Source organism: Tarenaya hassleriana, unplaced genomic scaffold, assembly GCF_000463585.1.
Source record: "Tarenaya hassleriana unplaced genomic scaffold, ASM46358v1 Cleome41, whole genome shotgun sequence".
In the NCBI taxonomy this organism is placed as follows: Eukaryota; Viridiplantae; Streptophyta; class Magnoliopsida; order Brassicales; family Cleomaceae; genus Tarenaya; species Tarenaya hassleriana.
Genome location: NW_010966933.1, coordinates 445,729 through 470,290, shown reverse-complemented (window position 1 = coordinate 470,290; position 24,562 = coordinate 445,729). Strand labels below are relative to the sequence as shown.

Genomic DNA, 24,562 nt, shown 5'->3' with positions numbered 1-24,562 from the left:
GTTCAGTTATTCGGTTAATAACTGAAATGACCACCCTAGGCGCGGTGTTACAGTAATTGGTAAAATGTTTGGATCACTTCGACAATTATATAAAGTATGCGGTTAATCGGATAATTTTAAAAACTTTGGGGGTTGGTAATGAATAGAGTTTCTGAAATTAAAGCAAAGCGTCGCCGTTTTTTGGCACGACGCCGCCCGTTCCCCTCTCGGTTCCTTCTTTCAGTCAAATGCGTCTCCGAAACTTTGAACAGGTCGCGGTATTCTTCATTCTTCGAAGGCTAGGGTTTCTGAACCGGTAAAGTTTTGTCCTTCTCTGACTTCTCATGGCATAACTCATTGTATGCGTTCTCGTGGATTTGATCGTCTCATCCTTTAGATTGCTTCTGGCAATTAACGAGTTTTAATCACGCGATTATGTGGTAATTAGCACGTAGGGGTTTTTGTTTAATGACTCGATTGTTGATTCCATCGATGGGTTTTCTGTCATCTTGTCCTCCGGAAGATCACAGTTGCTTAGGTTTTACCGGAAAGGGGTGTGCTTTTCCCCTGGTTAACTTATGGCCAAATTTCGATATTTTCATTTTTTTGGCTGGTAACGGAGAACTGGGCATTTGATCCTTCTTAATCATTCATTAATTTAATTTGCAATTGCAACCAGAAGACGTTATTCTATGCCTATACGTGAAAATTAGTTGGCTTTATGTTCAATCGAATTGGCCGTAGTTCTGTTCCTGTCAGCTTTGTGATTTTACTGACGAGTCACTCCAGTCTGTGAGTAGAATTCCTTTCTATCAAGACATGAATCCTTTTGTCACTCGTGTAAACAAGTCGTATTTTGGCTCGATCTCGGGTCATGTTCTATTTCTTGCGTTCGTTTGAGTTGGTAATGGAAAGATTTTGGCTTCCTGGTTTGTCAGACGACTGGAGCTGTTTATGTCATTACGTTGCTTCTAGTAACACTTCAGTCTCTGGCTAGTGAACTGTGATGCTTGAACCAACAAATTGTACGGTGCATTCAGACTATACGATGAATTTGTATCTGTGGTTCGTTGTGCCGGGAAATCAAATTGTTTGTCTCTGCCGTTCATGACAATGTTCCTGATTAATGTGTGTAGCCATGGCTGAACAAGTAAATGCAACGGAAGTTTCTTTCTCCATGAGAGATGAGAATGCTCTTTCTCCAGAAGATTTAGCCTGGGTGGATTCTTGCCTCACTGATGTTCCGGAGGATTCAGACAATAATGGCTGGGCAACTCTAAGAGACGCTCTAACAGAAGTCACCGATAACTATCCCGAGTTATGTGTTCCCTCTTCAACAAGAACAAGATTTCTATTCAGAGACGAAGATATGGCTGAAACCGAGTCAAGTGATATGCCAACTTTTGGAGAAGAAGCTGATTCAGTGAACGGCAGCTGTTCATTGACCGAAGAAGTGAGCGAGATACTCTCCTTGCTACGTTTTGAACCAGATCCATCAGAAATCTCTTTACAAGAGGGTAGCTTTTCAACACACGACAACAGTTCCATGACAATAACCGGAACCCTTGATCCCATGGACACTCCCGATGTCCAGGAAGATGTTGAAAGAGCAGAAAATGGTTCAGCAAGCGGGGAAGAGGCAGAACCCGAGTCATTATTGTCTGGATTAGTCAAGGACGATCTCATGGGCATGTCTATTCAGGACAATGTTGCTGATCCCTTTGATGGGTTCAATATTTACGAGGGTCAGATTAAGCTCTCTCCACTCGATATTTTTAGGGTGTGGGATCTAGAGATTCCCGAGGACAAAAATGAGGAAGATGAGTTTGAGTGACAGCTAAAGAAGGCGCTTAACGAGCCTTCCAAAGAGCGACTGAAGCCACAGCCTATTGACGATGATCCGATTGTACAGGAGAACGGTAATATCGATGATCTGATTGCCGGGATCTCGGATCTTTCTCTCACTGAAAGTGTTTAAGTAATTTAGTGTTCTGTTTTCAGGTAGAGTGTTTATATCTATCTTAGGTTCATTCCTGTCGGACGTTGGTGTTTTTTTTAAACCGGTGGCTACCCCTCCGTTTTAGACTTGTCTAATCAAAGCACTTTGGACCCTCTCGCTCGTTCCGAGGCTTTCACCAAATTTTCTGTCCAGGAATCAGGATGACGTGGCCAGGCAGCCATCTACCGTTGATGTTAACTTCACTGAATCTTGTGAGGCCTAATCTCTGCCGTTAAATCACTCAAAATGGTTATAACCTCACACCCAATTTCGTTTTTTAAAAATTTTAATCTCTTGGCCTTTTCAAGTGAAGAGGATGCATTTGTCCTGTGCTTCTCCCTTCTCGAGCCTCAAAATAACGACGGAAAGTTTCAACAATACAAGAGACCAAATATAACGAAACTAAATATTATGGTCCTGACAATTTTTTTTTATTTCGGGAGGAAGATATAAATCAACCGCTTGTGTAACGGCTTATCACCTCCACGTGGCGGAATGCTATTGGCGGGGAGACACGAACCTCAAATAACTGATCTAATGGCAAATATAAATCCAAAACAGGGGAGTGACCTCAGAGATAAGGCCGTGCCGTTAGCTTATTGGGAGTCCAGGGAACAACCAAGTCGCAGGGTGAGAGAAAAATGGCATCGACCTCAGCCACTCTGCTAAAGGCATCGCCGGTTTTGGACAAGTCGGAATGGTTGAAGGGACAGAGCCTCCTCTTCCGACAGCCGTCCTCCGCCGCTGTCCGAACCCGCGCTTCTCCGTCCGCGCTCTCCGTCCGCGCCTCCTCATCCTACGCCGACGAGCTTGTCAAGACCGCTGTAAGCATATGCTTCATCCCTTTTCTCGACCGTTATGAAATCCCCCCGGTCGTTTTCTGATCGAAAGTTCGAATTTTGTTTCATGGGTTTGTTTAGAAAACCATAGCGTCTCCTGGACGCGGAATCTTGGCGATGGACGAGTCGAACGCGACGTGCGGAAAGCGATTGGCGTCGATAGGGCTTGAGAACACGGAGGCGAACAGGCAGGCTTACAGGACACTGCTGATAACGGCGCCGGGACTGGGTCAATACATCTCCGGAGCCATCCTCTTCGAGGAGACTCTCTACCAATCCACGACCGACGGCCGCAAGATGGTCGACGTCCTCTCCGAACAGAACATCGTCCCTGGTATCAAAGTCGACAAGGTACCAACCCCTTCACTTGTTAATCTTATACATATCACCTCAGCTGTGTAAAATCTTAATTTCTTTGAGTTCGATTGATTCATAGCAGAGAAACAAGCTTGTCCGAAGTTAGTGAAGGGTTCTAACCAAGAGAGATTAGTTCTGAATCTTTCCTAAAGCCGATATTCTTTTTTTTTTGTAAATGATGTGGCTTGTATTCTTTTTAAATTTAGGGTCTGGTGCCACTTGCTGGCTCTAACAATGAGTCATGGTGCCAAGGACTCGACGGTCTTGCCTCTCGCTCGGCTGCCTATTACCAGCAGGGCGCTCGTTTTGCCAAATGGTACAATCTCTCGATCATAACTATTCCAACTCTGATTCATACTGAGTTTAACAATATGTGAATCCAAATGCTGTTTGTGATTCATTTAGGCGTACCGTCGTGAGCATTCCCAACGGTCCCTCTGCTCTCGCCGTGAAAGAAGCTGCTTGGGGTCTCGCCCGTTATGCTGCGATTTCTCAGGTAACAAAGAAACATAGCTTTTCCTGCAAGAAAATGGTGTCGTGTCTCGTTCCCGTCTTGGGTTAAAGCCTTTGTACCTTGCAGGACAATGGGTTGGTGCCGATAGTGGAGCCTGAGATTCTTCTGGACGGAGAACATGGCATTGACCGCACCTACGACGTGGCGGAGAAGGTTTGGGCAGAGGTGTTCTTCTACCTCGCTCAGAACAACGTCATGTTCGAAGGTATGTATTGGTTCAGTGTCCGACAACTTGTTACTTTGGTAATGTCCGGAAATTCTCAGTTTCTTGTCCAATTTGGTTGACAGGAATCCTCCTGAAGCCGAGCATGGTGACCCCTGGTGCAGAGTCCAAGGACAGAGCCACACCTGAGAAGGTCGCGTCCTACACTCTCAAGCTCCTCCACAACAGAATCCCTCCGGCTGTCCCCGGAATCATGGCAAGTACCTCGTTCGCTGGTTCCGTTTTCTTTTTCAGTCAGAGTATGATCTGATCCGTGCTGGTTTGGATTTGGCTACGCAGTTCTTGTCGGGTGGGCAGTCAGAGGTGGAGGCGACACTGAACCTGAACGCCATGAACCAGGCACCGAACCCATGGCACGTGTCCTTCTCCTACGCACGTGCCCTGCAGAACACTTGCCTCAAGACATGGGGAGGCAGGCCCGAGAACGTGAAGGCCGCTCAGGATGCTCTTTTGACCCGTGCCCAGGCAAACTCCCAAGCCCAGCTCGGGAAATACACTGGTGAAGGCGAGTCCGAGGAAGCCAAGAAGGGCATGTTCGTGAAGGGATACACTTACTAAGAAGATGAAACCATCTGTGAGATTCTGATGAAGAAGATGATGTATAATGAACGGCTGAAAGGCTTTAAATTCCTCTCGAGTTTCGATTATGTGACTAGTTTTGTTATCTCTGGATTTGGACATTTATTCAGCTGATGAGTTTGCCTCAGTTATTGGAATGACGATTTCTCTGTCCGAAAGGTTCGAACCAGACAAGAACAGGGTTCGAGTTACAAGTGTTTAACCATCTCGACACTTCCACTCATCAAACTGATCGAAAACGGAACCCAGAAAAAAAAATGAACTGTTGAGATCTTAGATTAGAAGAAAACTTGAGCTAAATATCAACTTCACCAAGAATATTGGATGAACAGAGACTTCCCTCGTGAAGAAGAATAAATACCTAAAAGATAGATGTAACAACGAAAGGCATAAATGCTTGAACAACCTCTCAACGTGTAAGAAGAGCGAGCGCCTGCACCGGATCGTTAGGGCCAAAAAACCAGACAAGTTCAAGTGTTGGATCGGATGTACAATCGGCCTAACTTAACATCGCGTCGAGAGAAGGCGAACCTACTCATTTTTCAGGCTCTCTTTTAAAGTGTCCAACAGGAACAACGCTCGCGGATTCGTGGTTATTCGTGTTATTTACATCAATGCCATGCTCCTTCAGAAACAAACAGTTGAAAAATGCAATCAGGGACGAGCGGAAGAGAAGACAAGACGGAACCATATAAGAGTTGAGACGCCAGTAAGAGTTGTTTAAACATACCTGGTTATTTGATGCGGTATCGTGTAATCTCATAGGGTTGGCATTCAGATCGATCAGTTTGTTCTCTACCTTGCCATCATCATTGTCAGCATTTGCATTCTGTTCTTGTAGAGACATCTTTTGGTTTGGCGAATTCTGCTCCTTGTGTTGTAACCCGAGTTCAGTCGCACGGCCGGGCTTGTCACCTGGAAACTGCAAGAATAGGTAGCACCCGGGCAAGGGGGGAACATTAAACTCTGAGACAGATTCGGAAATTAGATTTCAAGATTTGCTTTTGCGACGGCAGATTTCAAACCTCGATTCTCTGTCTCAACAATAGAAAACGCCCATGTGTTCTCTTGCCACCGACATGTACGACCATGTCGCATTGCAGACAAAGAGAACTGCCGTCTATCTCGCAGTAAAAGAAGGCTGCTCGGGCGTTTTTTTAAGATGGAGAAAAAAGAAAACCCGGGTTTCAAAAATGAAAACTTCGGCCGTATGATAGAAACTGAATGGGACAGCAAGTGTTCAGAACTTGGTACCGGGTGCGTTTTCGCAGATGTCGCAGCGTGGGGCATCGCTTGGGTCAGCCAGGCCGACTCTTACATGCCGGCTAGCCAATTTGTTGCACATATGGACCTGAAAACAAAACAAATCGTCCTTTTCTATTACATGATCTCCTTAACATCACAGAAAAGAATCCTAACTCATGTTACCATTTCCAATCAAAATCCATGAAATCTGAATAACACTCAGGATCTCTCAAAGGATCACTGAGAGCAGGAACAAGCAGTGAATCCATTACCGTTTGAACATGAAATCTTATTGTTACCCATCAAATGATCTTCACTCGCGTAAGGGTTTGTTATTCACCCATCAAAACACCCTTTTCAGTAATACAGTTTTCCGTACAAAAACGTTATCCACAAGTAGATTACATGAGAACTTTCAAGAACACGAAGAAATCACTGCAGTGGACATGGAACTCGATGGTTTCCATATTGCCTGATTCGTACAATGCAATAAAAAACGAGACACAAATTCAACTTTTTTCCTATTTTTGAATTACATATAGATCCGAATCTCATGGTCAATTCATCATCAAATTCTACTAGTCTTAGCACAAAATCAAATCGAGAAAAATGTAGTCTCGGATGCAAAAAATGAGAATTTGCTTTTCTCAACCGTTCAAGCAGCTCAATCTCTGCCTGTAAATAGACGAACTTCCCGTGTGTGTGTGTGTGTATACCTACACGGATATTGGCGCAAGGATATTACACAGCAGAAGGGTATACGGAAGATTATACCTTTTCGTCGCAGGAGCGGCAGAGGGCGGCCTCGTCGGCGGCGCAGAAGAGTATGGCCGCCGCGCTCTCGCACGCATCGCATAGAATTCGCATCTTTTCTTCTTCTTCTTCTTCTTCTTCTTCTTCTTCAACCTCACGCTTCTCTCTCTCTCTCTCTCTCTCTCTCTCTCTTCGAGCAATTGTCTCACTTCCCACACAGCATCGTTCTCTGCTTAAGAGCAGAAACCATTAATCCAATTGCTGGAGAAGAAACGGAAGCAGAAGGAATCTCTGATTAGTTAAGGGCGAGCAAGATTAAGGGTCAGGATTACTCAGGCAGATCAAGGAGGAAGGAGAAGAAGAAATTTTTATACTTTTTAATGTTATCGAGAAAATTCTTCCTTTATTTTAATGGCGATGGAGGTGAAAAAAAAAATTATTGGAAGAAGGAGAGGCGGAGAGGGCAGTGAAAAGAAATACGGTGGAATCCCCCAAACGCTGCGAGTATATAACTTTCTCTACTCGCCCTGTCTCCCGTAAACAATTTCTTGTGCTACAATAAAATCACAAATGATTTTTTTTTTTTTCCATTTAGGTGATCACATAATTTATCTTCGGATTTAAAGAAAACCAATAATAAATACAATCAAGGGTCCACGAAGACTCTACCTGATCTGGAGGGTCACGGTGTCTTTTCTGTTGTCCTCGAGTTCGGTGCATGTGTGCTCGCCGTTTGCTACAAATGTTGTATAATATTATATATAAATGATCCAAATAGCTCAATTTACGATTGGTTATATAGTTATTATCTATCTAAAAATCACGCAAGATCTCATGTGTTTTTTCTTAATTATTTACCAAATTGTTTTATAAATATACACATACACATGCTAATAGACTACTACTACATTAAACATGACAAATTACTGACGTGTAAGGTTCCATTTTATTATTATAAAAAAAATAAGTAATAAACGAGTACACGCTAAAGTTGTGATAAATCATTAAGTTCCAAAATCTTATCCGACTTGTAAAAATGCTTTCTGACATAACGGCTTGTTGTCCAATCCAATATTTTATCAACGAGGAATTAGAATTTTCCTCTGTTTTTTTTTTTATAATTTTGAAAATAAATAAAATAAAATTTTGTGCACTAGAAAAAATGAACACCGTACGACCGGAACGACATCAATACGAAACATAGAAATTAAAAAAAAAAAGAAAAAAGAATATAAAAAATGATGACCACAAAAGAACGAACTTAAAGCAAAAAAGGTGGGGCCAATTTGTCATTCATCTAGGAATTTGGTGGTCGAGAAGCAGTTGGGTGCAGCTTTCAAGCCCTCGAGTTAGTGGCCTTCCTTTAAAGTTGTAATTTATTTATTTATTTATTTTATATTTTTAATATCCGAAATAAAACTGTGAAAAATCGCAACTTTATGGATTTTCGTTATACAGATGCTGTTTTCTCGGATACGTGGCATGCATTTTTGGACTTGTAATTTATAAGTTCGGCCTTTGACGTCGTCTTGGGCCATTCCAATGACGTATTCACTCCGAAAGTAATGGGCCATTCGTGGGCCTGATTTTAGATATTATGAGGCTTCCGTTCCTATTGGGTCTTAAACCTCTCACTTCAAGCCCACTCATTCATATACACTTTAAAATTATAAAAATTTCATGATGGAAAATCAAAATACATTTTATATTTTCGATAATGACAATATATCATATTAGATGATTTATTTGTTTCAAGAGGGTATTATATTAAAAATACTATCCATATATTATTTTGACTTAAACCATTATATTAAAAATATTATCCATATATTATTTTGACTTAAACCATACCATTTTCTAACTGTAGACAAAAGTGTAAATACATTAGTTATAACGTTCAATTTATAATAGTTTTATATGTAAGAAATAAATATGGTGAATTAGTTTAGTCATCATAAATTTAATGTTATAAATAATGTTATCATGTAAGTATGAGACTGGTCACATCATCAAAGTTGAAAAAAAATATGAATTGAAATCAAAATAGTATATAAACCATATTTTTTATAATGTCGTTTCAGAGATTGCTTACAAAGACTAAAAGATGATCATATAATGACTGTATCCACGGCTTGATGCAAAATGGCAGCAAGTATTCACACAATGCAAAAAGAGAAGAGAGGAGAATCCATCTCCAAAAGAGTCAAACTTTGGAACTCCCAAACCCTGAAATTCCCCTCTTAACCCACATGGTAGAACCCAATCCACACACTACAATCCTTCTTCGGCCGATTCGATTCATCCAAAAAGAATAGAGCTCGGCCACAGTTCGTACGCTTTCAATCCAAGAGAAAGAATCCTACACTCATTCATGGCATTCATCAACCATTTGGGTAAATCAACACCATCATATCATACACTGCTTATTCTTGACTACGGGGTTTCATCTCTAACGACACAATTTGCAGGGTTTAGGATCGTAGAATCTCGGACTACAAATTCGGAACAACAGACAGATCAGAAAGAAAGAAAAAGAGAGAGTTTAACAACAACAGCATCTAGCAAATGAATTGTGGATCTCTAAGTTGGAAGTAGAAGTCAAATCCAGATTCATACGGATGGAAATAGACGAGTTTTCAACTTTCTACCAGGAAATTCAAACGGATAAGTATACAATTCAGTTCTCCTAAGCTTAGGATCCCAGCTCGGAAAGGCGAAACAAAAGGGGGCAGACAAAACCCTAAAAAGAGAAATTTCAGATGAGCTTGAAAGGGAGAGGCCAAGGAGTAGACCTGGGAACCTCGACCTTGTCCTTGATACGCTCGATCATCTTCTTCTTCTTCACCCTCGCATTCCCGTACGACCCTTTGAACCTCTTCCCCTTCTTCGTCTTCTTGTCCCCTCTCCCGCAAACCTCCATCTCCGACGCCGACGCCGGAGAAATCGAAGAAAACCTCACCGAACAAGACAGCGAAGCAGGCAAACGCTGTATCAGCATCATCCGCCGAGCCATCGCGCCGCACCACTGCGTCATCGCCATCTTTCTCTTCTCTCTCGCTTGAGCGAAACACAGAGCTCTTAGGGACAATAATGGATTAATATGTGGGCCTGTAATGGGCCTTTATATAAACGGGCTAAACATCAGCAGTATCAATAAGCCCATGTTTGCTAAAAAAGAAAAAAGAAAGCCCATTTTTTGGCCCATTAAATCAGAAAGCAGCTGCCAGCTGCATACTTTTTCCATCAGGGCGTTGAATTTGGTCGGAGAAAACATTTTATTCATTTCTTTTTTGCAAGTCTGAGAAGAAGAACCCAAGTGGTTACTAGTTTTGTTTTTAAAGTTTGTGGGGGGCAGGGCATAATACACAACATGTGAGAATTGTGAAACACTACAGTGCTGCTCCACCTGAGAGTAGAGGAGGTGATGTTCATGTTCAAGCTCAACCCCTCAATGAATACTTTTTCCCAGTAAAAGCTTGAAACTTGGGCTCCTCTTCTTTCTTCTCTCCTTGCTCTTGCTTGTTATCTTTTCCAGCTCCCTGACAAATTTAATCACAAATTGCTAAATTCTCCGAATTCAATCATTGGTGGGCAACCCACAAACGCCAAGCAGCAGCAACTTATTATTTCTATTGGGAACGTATTGTAAATTTTGATTGTAAATGTGTATACTTCAAACCAATGATTACCTTTGGTGCTTCCTTTGGGGCACGGTTTACGTTTGCCCCAAACACAAGTTTCCCTTGAGTTTGCCGAGCATTCTGTGAACTGCTTCCTGCCGATGACTGGCCACTACCATTAGCAACGGCAGGCTGCTTGTCTTTAGACCCAGAGGATGGATAAGAGACAGGCGACGGCTGATAGGACAGAGGTTTCCCATCTAAACGTCTGCTGACTCCCGTGAAAGGGTTGAACTTGGGAGGTTCTGGTTCAGCTGGAGGCTCTTCAACTACATATGAACCAAGAAGTTCATTAAACGCAAACATAGTCGAGGTTAATATTAACTTGAAACGGTGGTTAGTTACAAACCTTTTGCTGGACCCTTGACCTGAGCAGGAGGGGCGGGCCGTTCCGGCTCCTTGTAGTCAAGCGGAGGTGCAAAATCAACTTCGCAGTCCGTTTCGATGATGCTGATTGCGTTAGAAGGCTTTGTCTCAACTATATCTATGAAGTACTTCTTGTTGTTGTAAGGAACCATAATGCTATCCCCGGTGGTTAAGCATGAATAATTCCTCAATGTCGTTTCCAAGCTGCAAAGCAAATAAGGCCCATCGATGAGCAGTTCAAGATCAAAAACATATGTAGGATTTAAGATTGACCCTAAAAGGATAACAGCCATGAGCCAAACATGCAAAGAATTTTGATACTATGAATGAGCACAAGATTAACATGTTATCCTATTGGCCAGACTGATGCAGATAATGATTAAGATTGTGACTTGCATGATGGATTGCGTAAACATCTCCTTCTGCCCTTCAGAAACCCAAGGGGGAAGGAATGTTTTAAGAATGTGTGCCATTTTGTTGTATGACCAGAAATATGCGAATCTGAGAGGGCAAAAACAAGTGAGACTCACATGGCCTTCGGGTTAGATATATCAAGAAAGTCAGTAGTGTGCGGCTGTAGTTTTACGTAGGTTCCCTTTGGGAGAGTGACGTTTTTAACTTTCACAATATCTCCTTCTTGCAACAGCAGGTTCTGCATCATCTGGATGAAACATATTCATATCAACAAACAACAATTCAGTTAATCACAAAGTCTCAGGCATCTCCAATGACACTAAAGCAAAGGTAATAAATGTGATTCTCACCCAGTATGGCATGTAAATCATTCCTTCTTCTGCAATGAACTCGAGGACTCCACAGTGAGAAACGCGTTCAGTTGCAGCATTTCTAAGCTCAAACAGCATTGGATAGTCAATATGCAACGAGGCTGTATAGTTTATCTGATGTTAGTGCCCTGACTTTTTTTTAAACCTTTTTAAACTTTAACAAATCAAACCGAGTCCAAAAATGAGAACGTGAAAGAAAACAACGTACCAAGGCGATCAAGGGCAGATGGTGGCATTATAACTGAAAAGAATAAAAATTTAACCAAATTTTCAATTTGAAAAGTAAAAATGACTGTAAACAAGCGTTAGTCCATAGAAAAGAAAACTTACTCTTATCACCACTTTCAATTTGTGGCTGCAGGGAATTAAAAAAAGGAAAATATATGAGTGAACTATGCTAAAATCAGCTTTTGAAGTGAGCTAAACTTTGGACCCCAATTTGAGTGGAAGGTGACAATCATACGCATGAAGGATGAGATGGCAAAACACAGATATAACGAATATAAGAAGTTGTATTTATCCAACAAGGAACAGATTCAAAAGGATCCCCCTCAAACTTCTCCATGGTATCAAACTAAAAGAAAGCAATTAGAGTCAAACCTTATCAATAAAGGATGCTGGATAGCACCGATAAGTCTGCTCAAACGATGTTCCATAATAACCATATCCATCAAAATACTGCAACATAAAAATTCATATGCATCAGAACAATTCAACACAAGTGCATACAGTGGGTAAGATGATTGTACAGGTAGAATGAAGATAATGGTCCAAGAAAACACTTTTGTACCTAAAACAGAAACGAAAAGCGTACCATATTTTCTTGCAGACGATTAGAGCTAATCCAGGAGAGCAACTTGTCAACCTTCCAATAAGGGGAAATATAAAGAAAAACAGATGGCTCAGCTAAAGGAAGTAACCAATTCAATTTCCTAAGCAATTCATCCGCAAAAAAAAAAAAAGAACTTTGCCCACCAATCTAAATTTGTCTAAAATCAACGACCCAGTATTCGATTCCACAGATAGTCGGGAGCACAATGAAGATGATACCAGTTTTCCTCCAACAAAAAACAACGAAACAAATGCGCATCCAACGCCAATTCGAGGAGAAAAGGGTCGAAACTAACTATAACTCCACCGCGGAGACTAGCAAAATTCTATCCAGTTTTACTCCCAAAAAGTCTGCGAAATCTAGGTCTTTCTCATTATTTTCAGAATCTCAGCCGACCTCGAAACCAGAAAAATCCAACCAGAAAAATTGTTGCCTGGAATTAGATTCAGATAACTGCAAAGTCAAAACAAAACCCTAAAATCGGAAGCTTCGCTTCAGATAATCGAGCGCGCGCGAGAGAGAGAGAGTGCCAGCGAGAGAGAACAATGAAGTTACCTCGGAGAGCGTGAGAGGGAGAGAGATCGCTAATGAATTGGCGTCGGGAAAGCGAGAGAGAAAGGAATAATTGATAGCGTGACTAAGAGATGGCAAACGACTTTTGATGATATTTTATACATACTGTACGGTGCGTGGAAGGACTATGGCTACCAAACGATATTTGGGCCTAATAGAAGTTTGGAAGGCCCATAGGCCCAAGAAAAACGTGTCAGAATTGAATATTTGAGAAACGTGAAAGAATTATGACTACCAAACCTACTGGGCCTAATAGAAGGCTGGACGACCCGTTGGGCCTCCCAGGAGAGAATTTCATATACAACCAATTTTAGGGTGGCTTAATGACCGAACCGATGTGAATCGATGCATAACCGTAACTAAACCGAATTATATATAAAATTAAATGGTTATGTTTTCTCTACAACCGAAAAAATCGAACCCGAACCCGAACCGAATAAAAAAATTACCGGAAAACCCATAAATTTTCTTAAGAAAATAAACATTTTTATCATAACCAAACCAAAATCGAATTCAATGTAAAAATCGAATGGTTATAGTTTTTCTAAAACTGAAATAACCGAACTAAATCCGAACTGAAACCCGATTAATCCAGCCTTATCAATTTTAATGCACATTGTCATAACACTCTCTTAGTCTTAGTCATCTATCATAATTTTCTTCTTTAACACATACACAAACCAGAAGGATTTGACAAAGAAAGGAACGATGAACGTTATCGATTTAACCACACAAGAGCTTCATAGGAAGAGAATATTTCCGAGTTTTATTCAACGAGAAAAATAATATAATTTAAATATGGGGTCTCTCACTCATGACGTCCTTATTGAGCAGACAATAATCTCCTTCGCGAACATATTACAAACAATCAAACATAACAGAACTGGTGAAAACGACAACTGATGAGTGTTTTGTTTTTTGGATCGAGCCAACACGCTCTTAAGAAACATGTCGGAAGCAAATCCACCATCTTAATAGACGACGGTCTGGCTTGATGGCAAGTGCTGAAAGAATCCTTGAGGTTCAAAACCGGCCATCCTCTCAGTCTGCTCTGGACTGACCGGCTCGGGAAGACAAGATGATGCCGACGATGAGACCGTACAGTGCCAGTGCTTCAGCGAAAATGAGGATAAGAATCATCCCGACAAAAAGCTTTGGCTGTTGAGCATTGGCCCTGTAGAACAAAAACACCATGTTTATGAAACATGATATACAGGCTTGATGAATGTACACACGCCTAAATATCCAAATTGGTGGTTTATCCCCCGAAAAGAAATGATAACTTAGTAACCATACTGCCTCAACAAGGGCATGTGTAAGATATTGCACACGAACTTCAAAAGCATAATCTCTGACATTGGTTTGGCAACAGTTGCATGATCAATGGATTAGGCTGTAACCTTTACCCACGATGTGGATGATGACTCACCAAATCACTTGTCAGATCAAGATACAAGTCATTCTAGCTAATGCGGACAGTTCTTTCATCAAACTAAGCCCATGTCGAGGAATGGACACAGACGGCAAATGAAAGCTGATTATCCTTATGTTCAAAATGATGGAGAAAACTAAAGAAAATGCGGACGAAGCCGAAAAGGCGGGGCATGAAACAAAAGGGGCATTATACCTGACACCAGCATCACCCACGATTCCAATGGCCATTCCAGCTGAAAGCCCAGCAAGTCCACATGCGAGACCAGAAGAAAGATGGGCATACCCATCAAAGAGATAGTACGACTTAGCCTTGGGGTTGATCCCGGTACTGATGATAACAGCAATAATCAATCCATAGATACCCAAAACACCAGCCATAACAACTGGGACAATAGACTTCATGACCAGCTCAGGCCTCATCACACCCATAGATGCCACACCGACCCCACTCTTGGCTGTCCCATAAGCAGCTCCCATGCCTAATAAAATCACAAACCCATCACAAAATAACACGAGATAACCTTATTCATGAATTAAACACTGTCAGATCACAATGTAACTCGGCATATCCATAAGTACAAACACAAATGTATCTGTGTTTGAAACAATTACATCATTCAGAAAGATCAAAATGTTCAAACAGAACAAGTGTGTTCTATTTAGCCAATTTTATTCTTGGGAGTTGGGAAAAAATCTAGATTTCCTAAAGTCAATCTAGAGCACAACAATCACAAAGTCCGGGGACATCTCATGAAGCAAAAGCAACACTAAGTTTAGGAACAAATATTAATTAACCAATACAAATCTAGCAAACAAAATCCCCATTTTCTAAAAATCCAGCAAATTCGTGTCTTAATTTCTCAAGATCCTCATCTACTACAGGAAGCACAGAGTTCATAAGCATAGAATTATCCAACAGGACAGAACCGAATGGATCTCTCTACTCCAAGTCAAATCCAACACAGAAGACTATAATCAGGATTGTCGTGGATTCCAGTAAACCAAGGTTCAGAAAGATCTTACAAACAACAGAAACAAACAGAACGGCGAATGCCCCTAGACCGATCCAGAACTAACAAAACATATCACAATCTCTCCAAATCGCATTCGATTCCAACGACCGCTAAGTACAGAAACATCATGGAAGATACCAAAACACACAGATCAAGCAAATTTGAAAGACAAAAGGAAAAGGGAACTTAGTGTTCTGATTACATGAGAAAACGAGCGCTGCAGCCGCGCCGAGGAAGCCGAAGAAAGGCGCAGTCTCATCGCCACTGAACGAAGACATCTCGGATATTAAGACGAGATCGCAGAAGGTTGCTGGAAGAGTTTTGCTATTGTCCTAACAGAGAGACCGAAATCTGATCAAGCTGGTTCTCTGTGTGGATTTCCGCGTTTTGGGGATGAACACCCCCAGGCTTATATTAAGACAACGAAGCGCACACGTCGGGATCTCATCTCATGCCGGGTCAACCCGAACTCAACTCGGATTTATAATATGGGCCTACTAACGGCCCGTATGTATATAAAAGGCCCACGTCAAGTTAAAATTTTCGGACAGCCCACGTGTCACCGTTTTATTTTTCCTTATTATATATAATTAAAATCAAATATTTGTTTACGGGAAGAAAGCGCTTTGAGGATATTCGACAAGGAAACGGTTTTGTAATGAACGAGGAATGTGGGGGAGGACGTGGATAACCTTGTAATTGTATCACTTGCTACCGAGGCTATTTGGGAAAAACAGTATCCAACTCTTCTGCTTCCTTTCTCGCTCGCCCCTTTCAGAACCCTCTACTCTTCTTCTTCGGACAATTCCGTAAGTTTCTTCGTTGTTCTTTCTCGTCCTTGTCTCTTTTGATCTGTGATCTTGCGAATGCGTTCCTTGTTTTAATTGTTTCTCTAGGGTTTCTGTTCTCAATCTTCTATTCCCCCCCTCTTATTAGGGGAATTTCGGCCCTTCTTCGAGCTCAAAACCCGTGGCTTTCGCTCAAAATTTTAGTTTTCGTGATTTTTATCCTTTTTTTTTGTGTACGGGTTCTGATTGGTTGGGTAGTTTGCTGATGAAGAACCCTAACTGGGTATGCTACGGGATTTTGAGTGGTGATAGTGGGTCGTAGGGAATTTTTGACGGCGCAAGGAAAATAGTGAGAATTGGAGAGGCTTCTGCATGGATCTAGATTCTAGTGTTTTTGGCGTACCCGTGGAATGGATGATGGCTTACCTTTAGAATTTTTCCGGAGAAAGATCGATTGCAAGTCTACGTCTTTTTACTTGCTTGCCCACCCCGGGGAAAGTGGCTGTCCCTTTTGATTGAATTTCCCCTGGCACAGATAATTCTGATTGTTAAGGAAAGGATGATCCACTGAACTGGTTTCGTTTAGACATTTATTCTCGAATGATGATTTCAATTCAAAGCGGATGGATGTTGTCTTCTCCACCCTTTGTTGTGGTTAATCTGTCTTTTCTCATCGAGCTTATAAAAGGATGATTTTAATAGTTGTTGCCTATGATCCTTTTTTGGGAAATTCTGTGTGGTAACGTGGGCTCATAATTCGTGATCCTCAACCTCATTTCAGAAAGCAAATGACAATGCTTGGTTGCCCTTTTGCTAGTGCTGGGGGGTGCGGGTGAGAAGATTGTAAGCTTTCTTTGAAGTTAAGAAGGAGATGGACAACGGTGGGCAGTATGAGAGTGTAAGGTACAAACCGGATTACTACAAAGGGACACATTCGATGGTAAGACAGGCACATGAAATGGATAAACAATTTTTCTTTTTCTTTTCCCTCGAATGGTTTTCCTCAGATTGAAGCAAATCGCATATTGTGTGTGTGTTGTGTAGTGGAACATGATGCCCCAGCATCAGATGAAGGAGCAGCATAATGCGCTGGTGATGAATAAGAAGATCATGTCCATCCTCGCCGAGAGGGATGCAGCCATACAAGAAAGAAATGAAGCGCTATCTGCAAAGAGAGAAGCATTAGCTGCAAGAGATGAGGCCCTTCAGCAACGGGACAAAGCTCTTTCTGAAAGGGATAACGCCTTAATGGAGAGAGACAATGCCATAGCTGCTCTCCAATACCGGGAAAACAGTCTGAACTTCCCTCTAAAGCACAGTTCCCAGTCCGACATGGCTGAGGCCATAAACACCGGGGAGACCCACATTCCCGAAGCATTTCCAATATCGGCCATTTCCCCTGAACCAACCAACATGAAGCTGACCAAAAGGAAGAAAGAGAGGAAGCCGGTACAGTCAAAGGGTAAGAAAGTGGGGGAGGATCTGAATCGACGAGTTGCCTCTCCGGGAAAAAGGTGCAGAACTGACTGGGACAGTACTGATGTGGGTTTAAACCTAGTCATCTTTGACGAGACGACTATGCCAGTACCCGTGTGCACGTGCACGGGATCGGTCCATCACTGTTATAAATGGGGAAACGGCGGCTGGCAGTCTTCCTGCTGCACGACGACACTGTCACAGTATCCGCTTCCGCAGATGCTGAACAAGAGGCATTCCCGAATGGGCGGACGGAAGATGAGCGGGAGCGTTTTCATGAGATTGCTCAGCCGTTTGGCAGCGGAAGGGCACGATCTCTCTTGCCCGGTTGATCTCAAGGATTACTGGGCCAGGCATGGAACGAACAGGTACATCACCATCAAGTAGAGCCGTGAACACATGTAAAGTAATGTTCTTTCTCCTTATTAGTGATCAGGATGAAATATGGAATGAAAGGATGAAGCTGAAGCTCTCTGTTTGTATGTTATATTGTCAAATATGTTCGTTGTAAGGTAGAACCAAAATTATTATAATCTTTTGAAATGGGCATATTTTTTTTTCATGCTATTATTAATGTTCCCCATTGTGGATGGGACCACATTTTCTTTATACTACAAAATCATGAATTATTTTCATTGGTGGGGTGTGGAGTTTTATACCTTGAATAATTAAATTTTTTTCTTAAAATGTCATATTGAAATTAATTAATGGATATAAAATCTGAACTTTAAAAATATGTGAGGATTGCATTTAATGTGCTTTTCTGAGCCATTGGAGTCGTTTCTACGCAAGCCCTCCCACTCAGAAGGAGGGTTTATGGTTTAAACTCCAAACGACGACTTATCCTGTCGTTTTGCTTGTTCTTTCTCCGGCCTAAAACCCTATCTGCATCTTCATTCCTTCTCTCTCCCCCAACAGTCATTTCCTCTCGTATATCACGACTCCTTTGGCTTGGCCGAACTTGCCAAGCCGATTCGTCCCCCATGGCCGAGTCAGGTGCGGAGCTGGCGTCTGAGACGGTGCTCGAAGGAGAGACGCGACCACAACCGCCGGAACCGTCGACGAACCAGAGCTCTGTGTACCAAGCGACGCCCGAAGAGCTTGTTTCTCGATCAGTGGCTCCTATCAAGAAGGAGTTTTTACGTCCGCCTCCGAACCGTACCGGTAACCCAAACGACGCCGCCTCTGCCACAGACTCGAAGGCGTCTCAGTCGGGCTTGGTCCAGGAGAAGAAATCTAAACGGCAAATCAAACGGGAACGGCGTGAGGTATATGCTTCACACGCTTTGCCCTGTATATGTATGAGTTTGTGGATGTTGCTGTGTGTATCAGCCTATTATGGTCGTGTATTGATGTGAATATAGGCGGGTAAGTGTGTAGAGAGTTAGATTGTTTGTATGGGATAATGTAGCAAATGGCGTTAATCAGAAGTGGTATGAGTCCAACAACTTCTAGAACTTGGAATTTGCCGTATGGTAAACTCCGATTGATTTCATTATTCATGGAATTCACTCTAATTCTTTTAGCCTGTGCTGGCTACGAGATTTGTCATGGATGGTTTTCATTTTGTTGTTGAAATTGACACTGATGACGTGCTCTTTGTAGAAAGCTGCGCTCAATCTGTGCCCAGAGATTGCAAGAACTGGAGATGTTAATTCCTGCCCATATAATGAGAAATGCCGGTTTAATCATGACTTGGAAGCTTTCAAGGCTCAGGTACTTAGCTATACATGATATCAATTTGACATATGAATTTGGCATCATAATTAGGATTGGCGACCAGTTTGTATGACAATGAATAGAAAGCTTTACCCAAAAGACAACTTACTTCAACTGCAGAAACCAGAGGATATAGAGGGGCAATGCCCATTTGTGACATCTGGAGTGAGGTGCGCGTATGGCTTGGCCTGCAGATTCTCTGGAACTCATGGAGATCATGCAGGTGCTTCAGACGCGAAAGAAAACTCAGAGATGAATACATTTAAGAAAGAAACACAGAAGCTTTTGTGGAAAAACAAGATGAATTTCCTCAAAGCAGATGCAAAACTAGAATCCTTGGGTCTCTTGGTATGCCAAACATTTCTGCTTTCTTTCATTGTTTTTCTTTGTTAAGATTCAATTTTAAAATGGAAAACGATATTTCTTCTTGTGGTTTATCTTATTACTCTGTAGGGGCATGCCAAAAAAAGGAATGTAGCTGCAGATAATAATGCAGTCAAAACTGCAATTGGTGTGAACTGCTCTGAAACAACTGAAGTAGCAGTTCAAAACTCAGCTTCTACATCTGAAATGATAGAAGAGATTGATACCCCTAAGCCAGTGGAAACAGAAGAGGTTCGACCTTCGAAAAAACCGAAGTCTGAAAATGAGGAGAACTGTTGCGCTGGTGAAGTTGATGATGGTTGGTTGCAGTTCTTCCCTTCATCATTACAATTTTATGCCCTTTGACAAATTTGCTTGCCAAAATATCTTCTTGTGATAATCTTAGATGGCTTGACAATTTATAATTTTGAAATTGTGGAGCATATGATTGTCAATTGTATTGCAAACTGAAAGAGTTGGCATGAAAATTATCAGGACATACATGATGTTAGCTCTTGATTTAATTGTATTGGAACAGGCATGAAAGTAGAGGAGGGAAAGAACGGACATTCTCTGATCGACACTGAGAACAGTATCAAAGTTGTTGAAACTGATGGCAGTCTGAAATTTCACCCTCGTGAAAAGAAAAAGCTGATCGATGTTAGAGATAAATTGTACCTCGCACCCCTAACAACTGTGGGGAATCTCCCATTCCGCAGAGTTTGCAAAGTGCTGGGAGCAGATGTTACATGCGGTGAGATGGCTATGTGCACAAATCTTTTGCAGGTTAGCCTCTCGATTCACAGAGTGATTTACAAAACATTTCGATTCTTCCATAATGATAAGAATTTAATTCATCTGCTAAATTTAGGGTCAAGCTTCAGAATGGGCACTGCTTAGACGCCATTCTTCAGAAGACCTGTTTGGTGTTCAGATTTGTGGCGCATTCCCTGATACTGTGGCACGTGCAGTTGAGCTCATAGACCAAGAATGCACGGTTGATTTCATTGACATCAACATGGGTTGCCCTATCGATATTGTTGTGAACAAAGGTGCTGGTTCAGCTCTTTTGACTAAACCATTACGGATGAAGAACATTGTGGGAGTGGCTTCTAGTATAGTTGAAACCCCTATCACTATCAAGGTAACTGCTGAAACATCAGTCTTCTTTATGCCGAAAATTTGTACTCTCTCGGAATTAGTATTCTGTCCATTTCATCACTTTGCTATTCGTTCTTGTAGTGTACTGGTCTTCGTTTATCAAGAGTTCAATTTTGAAGTAAATTTCTTCCTGCTCTAAAGTTTTGTTCAGAAGACTCTTAATCTGTATAACTTTATTTGATGATTAAGTCAGGGATCTGAAGAGAATTTCTTTTAGATCAGGGATGCGATTCATAAAATAAAGGAAAAAAAAGACTCGGTTGACCCTTCACACGAACAAAAATCACTTAATTGTTCTGACAGTATGTTGTATTTTTGCAAAATGAATATATTAAAGTTCTAATACACTCTTTTACTTCTTTGTTTTTCCGGGTGCCAGGTTCGTACAGGTTTCTTTGAGGGTAAGAGCCGGATAGATTCATTAATTGCGGATATCGGCAACTGGGGAGCTACTGCAGTGACAATCCATGGACGCTCACGGCAGCAACGCTACAGTAAGCTTGCCGATTGGGACTATGTATACCAATGTGCCAAGAAAGCCCCTAGTAACCTTCAGGTTATTGGGAATGGAGACGTATTTTCGTATTTAGACTGGAATAAACACAAGTCTGATTGTCCTGAGCTCTCTAGCTGCATGATTGCACGTGGAGCACTGATCAAGGTGTGTATGACCGACTGCCAATTATCTTCTCTCTTGTCAATGTATCGTTTTAAAATTGCACCCTTTGGGATATGCTGCGTTGCAAATTGTTACTGTAACACCTGTAGCGACGTTTTTGCTAATGAATTTTGCTATCGGTATTGCGCTCAGAATTATCCGATAACATATACAATCTCTGTGGGCATTTACTTACTTGGCAGCCTTGGTTATTTACCGAAATCAAAGAACAAAGGGACTGGGACATCACCTCGGGGGAAAGGCTAAACATTTTGAAGGACTTTGTAAGGTTTGGTCTTGAACATTGGGGATCCGATACGAAAGGTGAAAACATCTTCTCGTTCCTCATCATTTGTGGCCGAGAATTCTGATGCTTTGTATTATTGGATGGTAATTTCATCATATGCTTAGGATATGTAAATTTGGGTTTAAGCAGGGGTGGAGACAACAAGGCACTTCTTGTTGGAATGGCTGAGCTACACTTGTAGGTATATCCCCGTGGGTCTTCTCGACATTATCCCTCAGCGTCTGAACTGGCGGCCGCCTTCTTATTACGGCCGTGATGATCTTGAGACTCTTATGTCATCGGATTCTGCAGCTGATTGGGTATGTACTCTTTTTCCCTTACTCTTCATTAGGGTTTTCCATGGAAACTTGATCTCGGTCGGTTCTGATGCATATGATACGTGCAGATTCGGATATCCGAAATGCTGCTCGGGAAGGTTCCAGACGGATTCACGTTTGCACCAAAGCACAAATCCAACGCTTATGACAGAGCGGAGAATGGCTAATTCACTCACTGGTTTTGTAAGAAGCTTTTACTTGCCTCTTTTTTCTAGTCATGTTTTTACAACTCAAAAAACTCTTCTCGTGATTGTTGATTGAGCCTATTTAAGAGTTTGGAATAGAATGTGGGCATAAGATTTCACGTCAAGACATCATTTTTTTTAGAGTTTGATTATGTTTCGAAGGTTAGGATCTTAGATCTTACAACTCACTGAAAACGTGAGTGAAAAACTGTTACATCATTAAACCCGAGCTCCGGGTTTCCCTTTCGAGGAGAGATTCTTCTAACATCTCTTCTCTCGAAGAAAAATGATCAGAAAATCGAAAGAAAAGAGAATCCGTCAGAAGTTGAGGCGAGAGGTGAGATGGAGAAAGATCTCTTCGCTGCAGGGAATGGTGAGTGCACCCATTGGATGATCAAATCCAAACTCTTCCTCAGCTTTCCTTAGTAGATCTTGAAACGAAGGCTGTCTCAAGAAGGAGACCGGAACCACAAATCTCTTCCTCTGGCCTTCTCCGACATACACAGCAAAGTACCCCTTTGGAACATCAACCGAGTTTGACGTTGCGATATGCTTCGTCTGCCGGAGAATTTGCTTTGATGATTGCAGAATGCGAGGAAACCTGATTGCCATGATTTTTTTTTGTGTGTGTAATTGTCACTCTGTTTCCCTTGATAGACGAAGATTTGACGATTAACTCTTCTTTTTTTCTTCTTGTGAAAGTGTGAGAGAAGTTGTGAAGACTACGGATTCTGTATCATGTATTTATAGATAGTTTGCTTATGGAAGAAGTGTGGCTAATATGGAGACCCACATGGCCTGTCCATCGTCATCCCATCAAGAATTTAAGAATTGATGGAGATAATTCAGCATCTCATTAAAGCCTTGACGGACAATTTGCATGACCACCACCTAAAATTGACCACCATATTTCGTGAAATTAGGCTAAAGTTCATGCGGACATGCCCACATGCATGTATGCCTGTTGGTACGTGAAACCATTTAGTTTCAGCCACAGAAGCTGTTGCCAAGCTTCTTTCTTCATCTGCCTGTGGGCCTTTGTCATGTTATCATAAGATCATGTTCTTGATTGCCATAACATGTCATATCTCAATTTCCGTGGTCCTATCGTACAAAACCAAGAAAACAAACCCTCGTGAAGATGCTGCACCACCCGAATGTCCCACCGCCATTATCTCCTAGACAGTCATACGGTTTTCATTTCATTCATGTCCAAGCTTGTAGGTCACAGTTTCATATATCCCATAGGGATGTATGTATATATATTTCATTGTCTGCAAGTTGGTCGATCCATCATCATCATCATGTAGGACAACGGCTTAACATGCAAACTACAGCCTCCAAAACATTGCCGGTTTGGTATCTGCAAGCCAAAACCATGTGCTTTGGTTTGTAGGCCACCACCAACTTCATAGTTTATCTTCATCAATATATATATATACATACCTGATATGTTTTGATTCTCAAACCAAAAACCAAACGTTTTCAGAAAAACAACAAGAGCTTCTACGCGAACAAGAAGATCTCCTTAGCCGTGTAAGATACAAGAAACCGAAATGGCGTTCTTGAGAGGATTTATGGGGGCAAAGCAAATCATGCGCCGGTCCGTTAGTGATTCGTCTTCGACTCCAAAAGGATTCATGGCAGTGTACGTTGGACGTAATCTGAAGAAGAGATACTTGGTGCCAGTTTCATACCTGAACGAACCTTCTTTCCAAGCCTTGCTCAGAAAATCCGAAGAAGAATTCGGGTTTGATCATCCGATGGGCGGCCTGACCATACCCTGCGATGAATCTCTCTTCTTCACCGTCACTTCCCGGATCCGATAATTTTTTTTTCCTTAGGCTTTTTTTTTTGGAACATACGATGTAAATACTATACTCTGATCACAATAGTTGTACAAATTGTTTTTTTTCCCTTGTGAAAACCATTCACATCTGATCTGATCATAAACACGGTTCATCTGTTTTCAAATATGAAGCGGAAATTAAAATGAAACTAAAACCCGCCATGCCACGGATGGATCTGAAACTCGATAGCCCGATTCTTGAAAGCAGACAGATCACGTACTAAGTAACCTAAGATCAGCTTGTCTGTCTGATGATAAACCTAAGCCAATATATACCATTCATGAAATTATAAGGGGTTGTCTTAAATAGATTATTACTTGAGATGCACGTTACTGGGATAGGTTAAACCTGATTAAAGCACATAAAACAAAATAAAGAATTCAAACGACAATCCTTGTCCTTGTTATTACTGCAATAACCCGCATCTAGTATGTATTGTCCTTCAGCATCTGTTTCTCTCTTTTTTCTGAAACAATGCAACATAAGCTGGAAAAAAGAAAGATGTGAATCAGTTTTTTTTTTTTTTTTTTTTTTTTTTTTTAAAAAGTTTTTAAATGGTATTTACTT

General features: G+C 41.6%; 10 protein-coding genes across 12 annotated transcripts; 5 read left to right on the top strand and 5 right to left on the bottom strand.

Moving 5' to 3' along the window:
- Positions 1–176: 176 nt before the first annotated feature.
- Positions 177–2,239, top strand: LOC104824794. The gene is made up of 2 exons (XM_010556960.2): positions 177–295; positions 1,116–2,239. The coding sequence occupies exon 2, from the start codon at positions 1,118–1,120 to the stop codon at positions 1,811–1,813; it is 696 nt and encodes a 231-aa protein (XP_010555262.2). The 5' UTR covers positions 177–295; positions 1,116–1,117; the 3' UTR covers positions 1,814–2,239.
- A 311-nt stretch (positions 2,240–2,550) lies between these two features.
- On the top strand, positions 2,551–4,631 carry LOC104824793 (fructose-bisphosphate aldolase 2, chloroplastic). Its single transcript, XM_010556959.1, has 7 exons — positions 2,551–2,802; positions 2,899–3,168; positions 3,381–3,490; positions 3,580–3,670; positions 3,755–3,893; positions 3,977–4,107; positions 4,191–4,631. Exons 1-7 carry the CDS (start codon positions 2,620–2,622, stop codon positions 4,467–4,469), a joined length of 1,203 nt encoding a protein of 400 aa, XP_010555261.1. The 5' UTR covers positions 2,551–2,619; the 3' UTR covers positions 4,470–4,631.
- A 109-nt stretch (positions 4,632–4,740) lies between these two features.
- LOC104824792 (B-box zinc finger protein 18-like) lies at positions 4,741–6,918 on the bottom strand. The gene is made up of 5 exons (XM_010556958.2): positions 6,510–6,918; positions 5,745–5,841; positions 5,516–5,631; positions 5,221–5,412; positions 4,741–5,115 (listed from the first exon to the last, which is right to left on the bottom strand). The coding sequence occupies exons 1-5, from the start codon at positions 6,600–6,602 to the stop codon at positions 5,026–5,028; spliced, it is 588 nt and encodes a 195-aa protein (XP_010555260.1). The 5' UTR covers positions 6,603–6,918; the 3' UTR covers positions 4,741–5,025.
- Positions 6,919–8,520: 1,602 nt separating this feature from the next.
- On the bottom strand, positions 8,521–9,643 carry LOC104824791 (30S ribosomal protein S31, mitochondrial). The gene is made up of 2 exons (XM_010556957.2): positions 9,281–9,643; positions 8,521–8,847 (listed from the first exon to the last, which is right to left on the bottom strand). Exons 1-2 carry the CDS (start codon positions 9,526–9,528, stop codon positions 8,787–8,789), a joined length of 309 nt encoding a protein of 102 aa, XP_010555259.1. The 5' UTR covers positions 9,529–9,643; the 3' UTR covers positions 8,521–8,786.
- Positions 9,644–9,744: 101 nt separating this feature from the next.
- On the bottom strand, positions 9,745–12,789 carry LOC104824790 (ubiquitin fusion degradation protein 1 homolog). Of its 2 annotated transcripts, none has more exons than XM_010556954.2 (10): positions 12,707–12,789; positions 12,134–12,184; positions 11,920–11,997; positions 11,650–11,674; positions 11,528–11,560; positions 11,299–11,420; positions 11,065–11,195; positions 10,518–10,738; positions 10,178–10,437; positions 9,745–10,027 (listed from the first exon to the last, which is right to left on the bottom strand). In XM_010556954.2, the coding sequence occupies exons 2-10, from the start codon at positions 12,134–12,136 to the stop codon at positions 9,929–9,931; spliced, it is 972 nt and encodes a 323-aa protein (XP_010555256.1). In that variant the 5' UTR covers positions 12,137–12,184; positions 12,707–12,789; the 3' UTR covers positions 9,745–9,928. The 2 variants fall into 2 exon arrangements, with proteins under 2 accessions (XP_010555256.1, XP_010555257.1); XM_010556955.2 differs by lacking the exon at positions 12,707–12,789 and adding an exon at positions 12,295–12,317.
- Positions 12,790–13,467: 678 nt separating this feature from the next.
- On the bottom strand, positions 13,468–15,569 carry LOC104824789 (V-type proton ATPase 16 kDa proteolipid subunit). The gene is made up of 3 exons (XM_010556953.2): positions 15,374–15,569; positions 14,352–14,637; positions 13,468–13,898 (listed from the first exon to the last, which is right to left on the bottom strand). The coding sequence occupies exons 1-3, from the start codon at positions 15,447–15,449 to the stop codon at positions 13,766–13,768; spliced, it is 495 nt and encodes a 164-aa protein (XP_010555255.1). The 5' UTR covers positions 15,450–15,569; the 3' UTR covers positions 13,468–13,765.
- Positions 15,570–15,816: 247 nt separating this feature from the next.
- LOC104824787 (protein BASIC PENTACYSTEINE4-like) lies at positions 15,817–18,002 on the top strand. 2 transcript variants are annotated; one of them, XM_010556952.2, is made up of 3 exons: positions 15,817–15,980; positions 16,777–16,899; positions 17,004–18,002. In XM_010556952.2, exons 2-3 carry the CDS (start codon positions 16,831–16,833, stop codon positions 17,820–17,822), a joined length of 888 nt encoding a protein of 295 aa, XP_010555254.1. In that variant the 5' UTR covers positions 15,817–15,980; positions 16,777–16,830; the 3' UTR covers positions 17,823–18,002. The 2 variants fall into 2 exon arrangements, with proteins under 2 accessions (XP_010555254.1, XP_010555253.1); XM_010556951.2 differs by having other exon boundaries at positions 15,818–15,980; positions 16,741–16,899.
- A 301-nt stretch (positions 18,003–18,303) lies between these two features.
- Positions 18,304–22,270, top strand: LOC104824786 (tRNA-dihydrouridine(47) synthase [NAD(P)(+)]-like). Its single transcript, XM_010556950.2, has 10 exons — positions 18,304–18,703; positions 19,041–19,151; positions 19,275–19,502; positions 19,608–19,836; positions 20,056–20,303; positions 20,389–20,661; positions 21,058–21,339; positions 21,540–21,660; positions 21,773–21,942; positions 22,029–22,270. The coding sequence occupies exons 1-10, from the start codon at positions 18,419–18,421 to the stop codon at positions 22,125–22,127; spliced, it is 2,046 nt and encodes a 681-aa protein (XP_010555252.1). The 5' UTR covers positions 18,304–18,418; the 3' UTR covers positions 22,128–22,270.
- Positions 22,260–22,922, bottom strand: LOC109117139 (auxin-induced protein X15-like). The gene has a single exon (XM_019203880.1). It carries the CDS (start codon positions 22,755–22,757, stop codon positions 22,464–22,466), a length of 294 nt encoding a protein of 97 aa, XP_019059425.1. The 5' UTR covers positions 22,758–22,922; the 3' UTR covers positions 22,260–22,463.
- Positions 22,923–23,424: 502 nt separating this feature from the next.
- Positions 23,425–24,098, top strand: LOC104824785 (auxin-responsive protein SAUR15). The gene is made up of 2 exons (XM_010556949.2): positions 23,425–23,533; positions 23,635–24,098. The coding sequence occupies exon 2, from the start codon at positions 23,702–23,704 to the stop codon at positions 23,972–23,974; it is 273 nt and encodes a 90-aa protein (XP_010555251.1). The 5' UTR covers positions 23,425–23,533; positions 23,635–23,701; the 3' UTR covers positions 23,975–24,098.
- Positions 24,099–24,562: the final 464 nt, after the last annotated feature.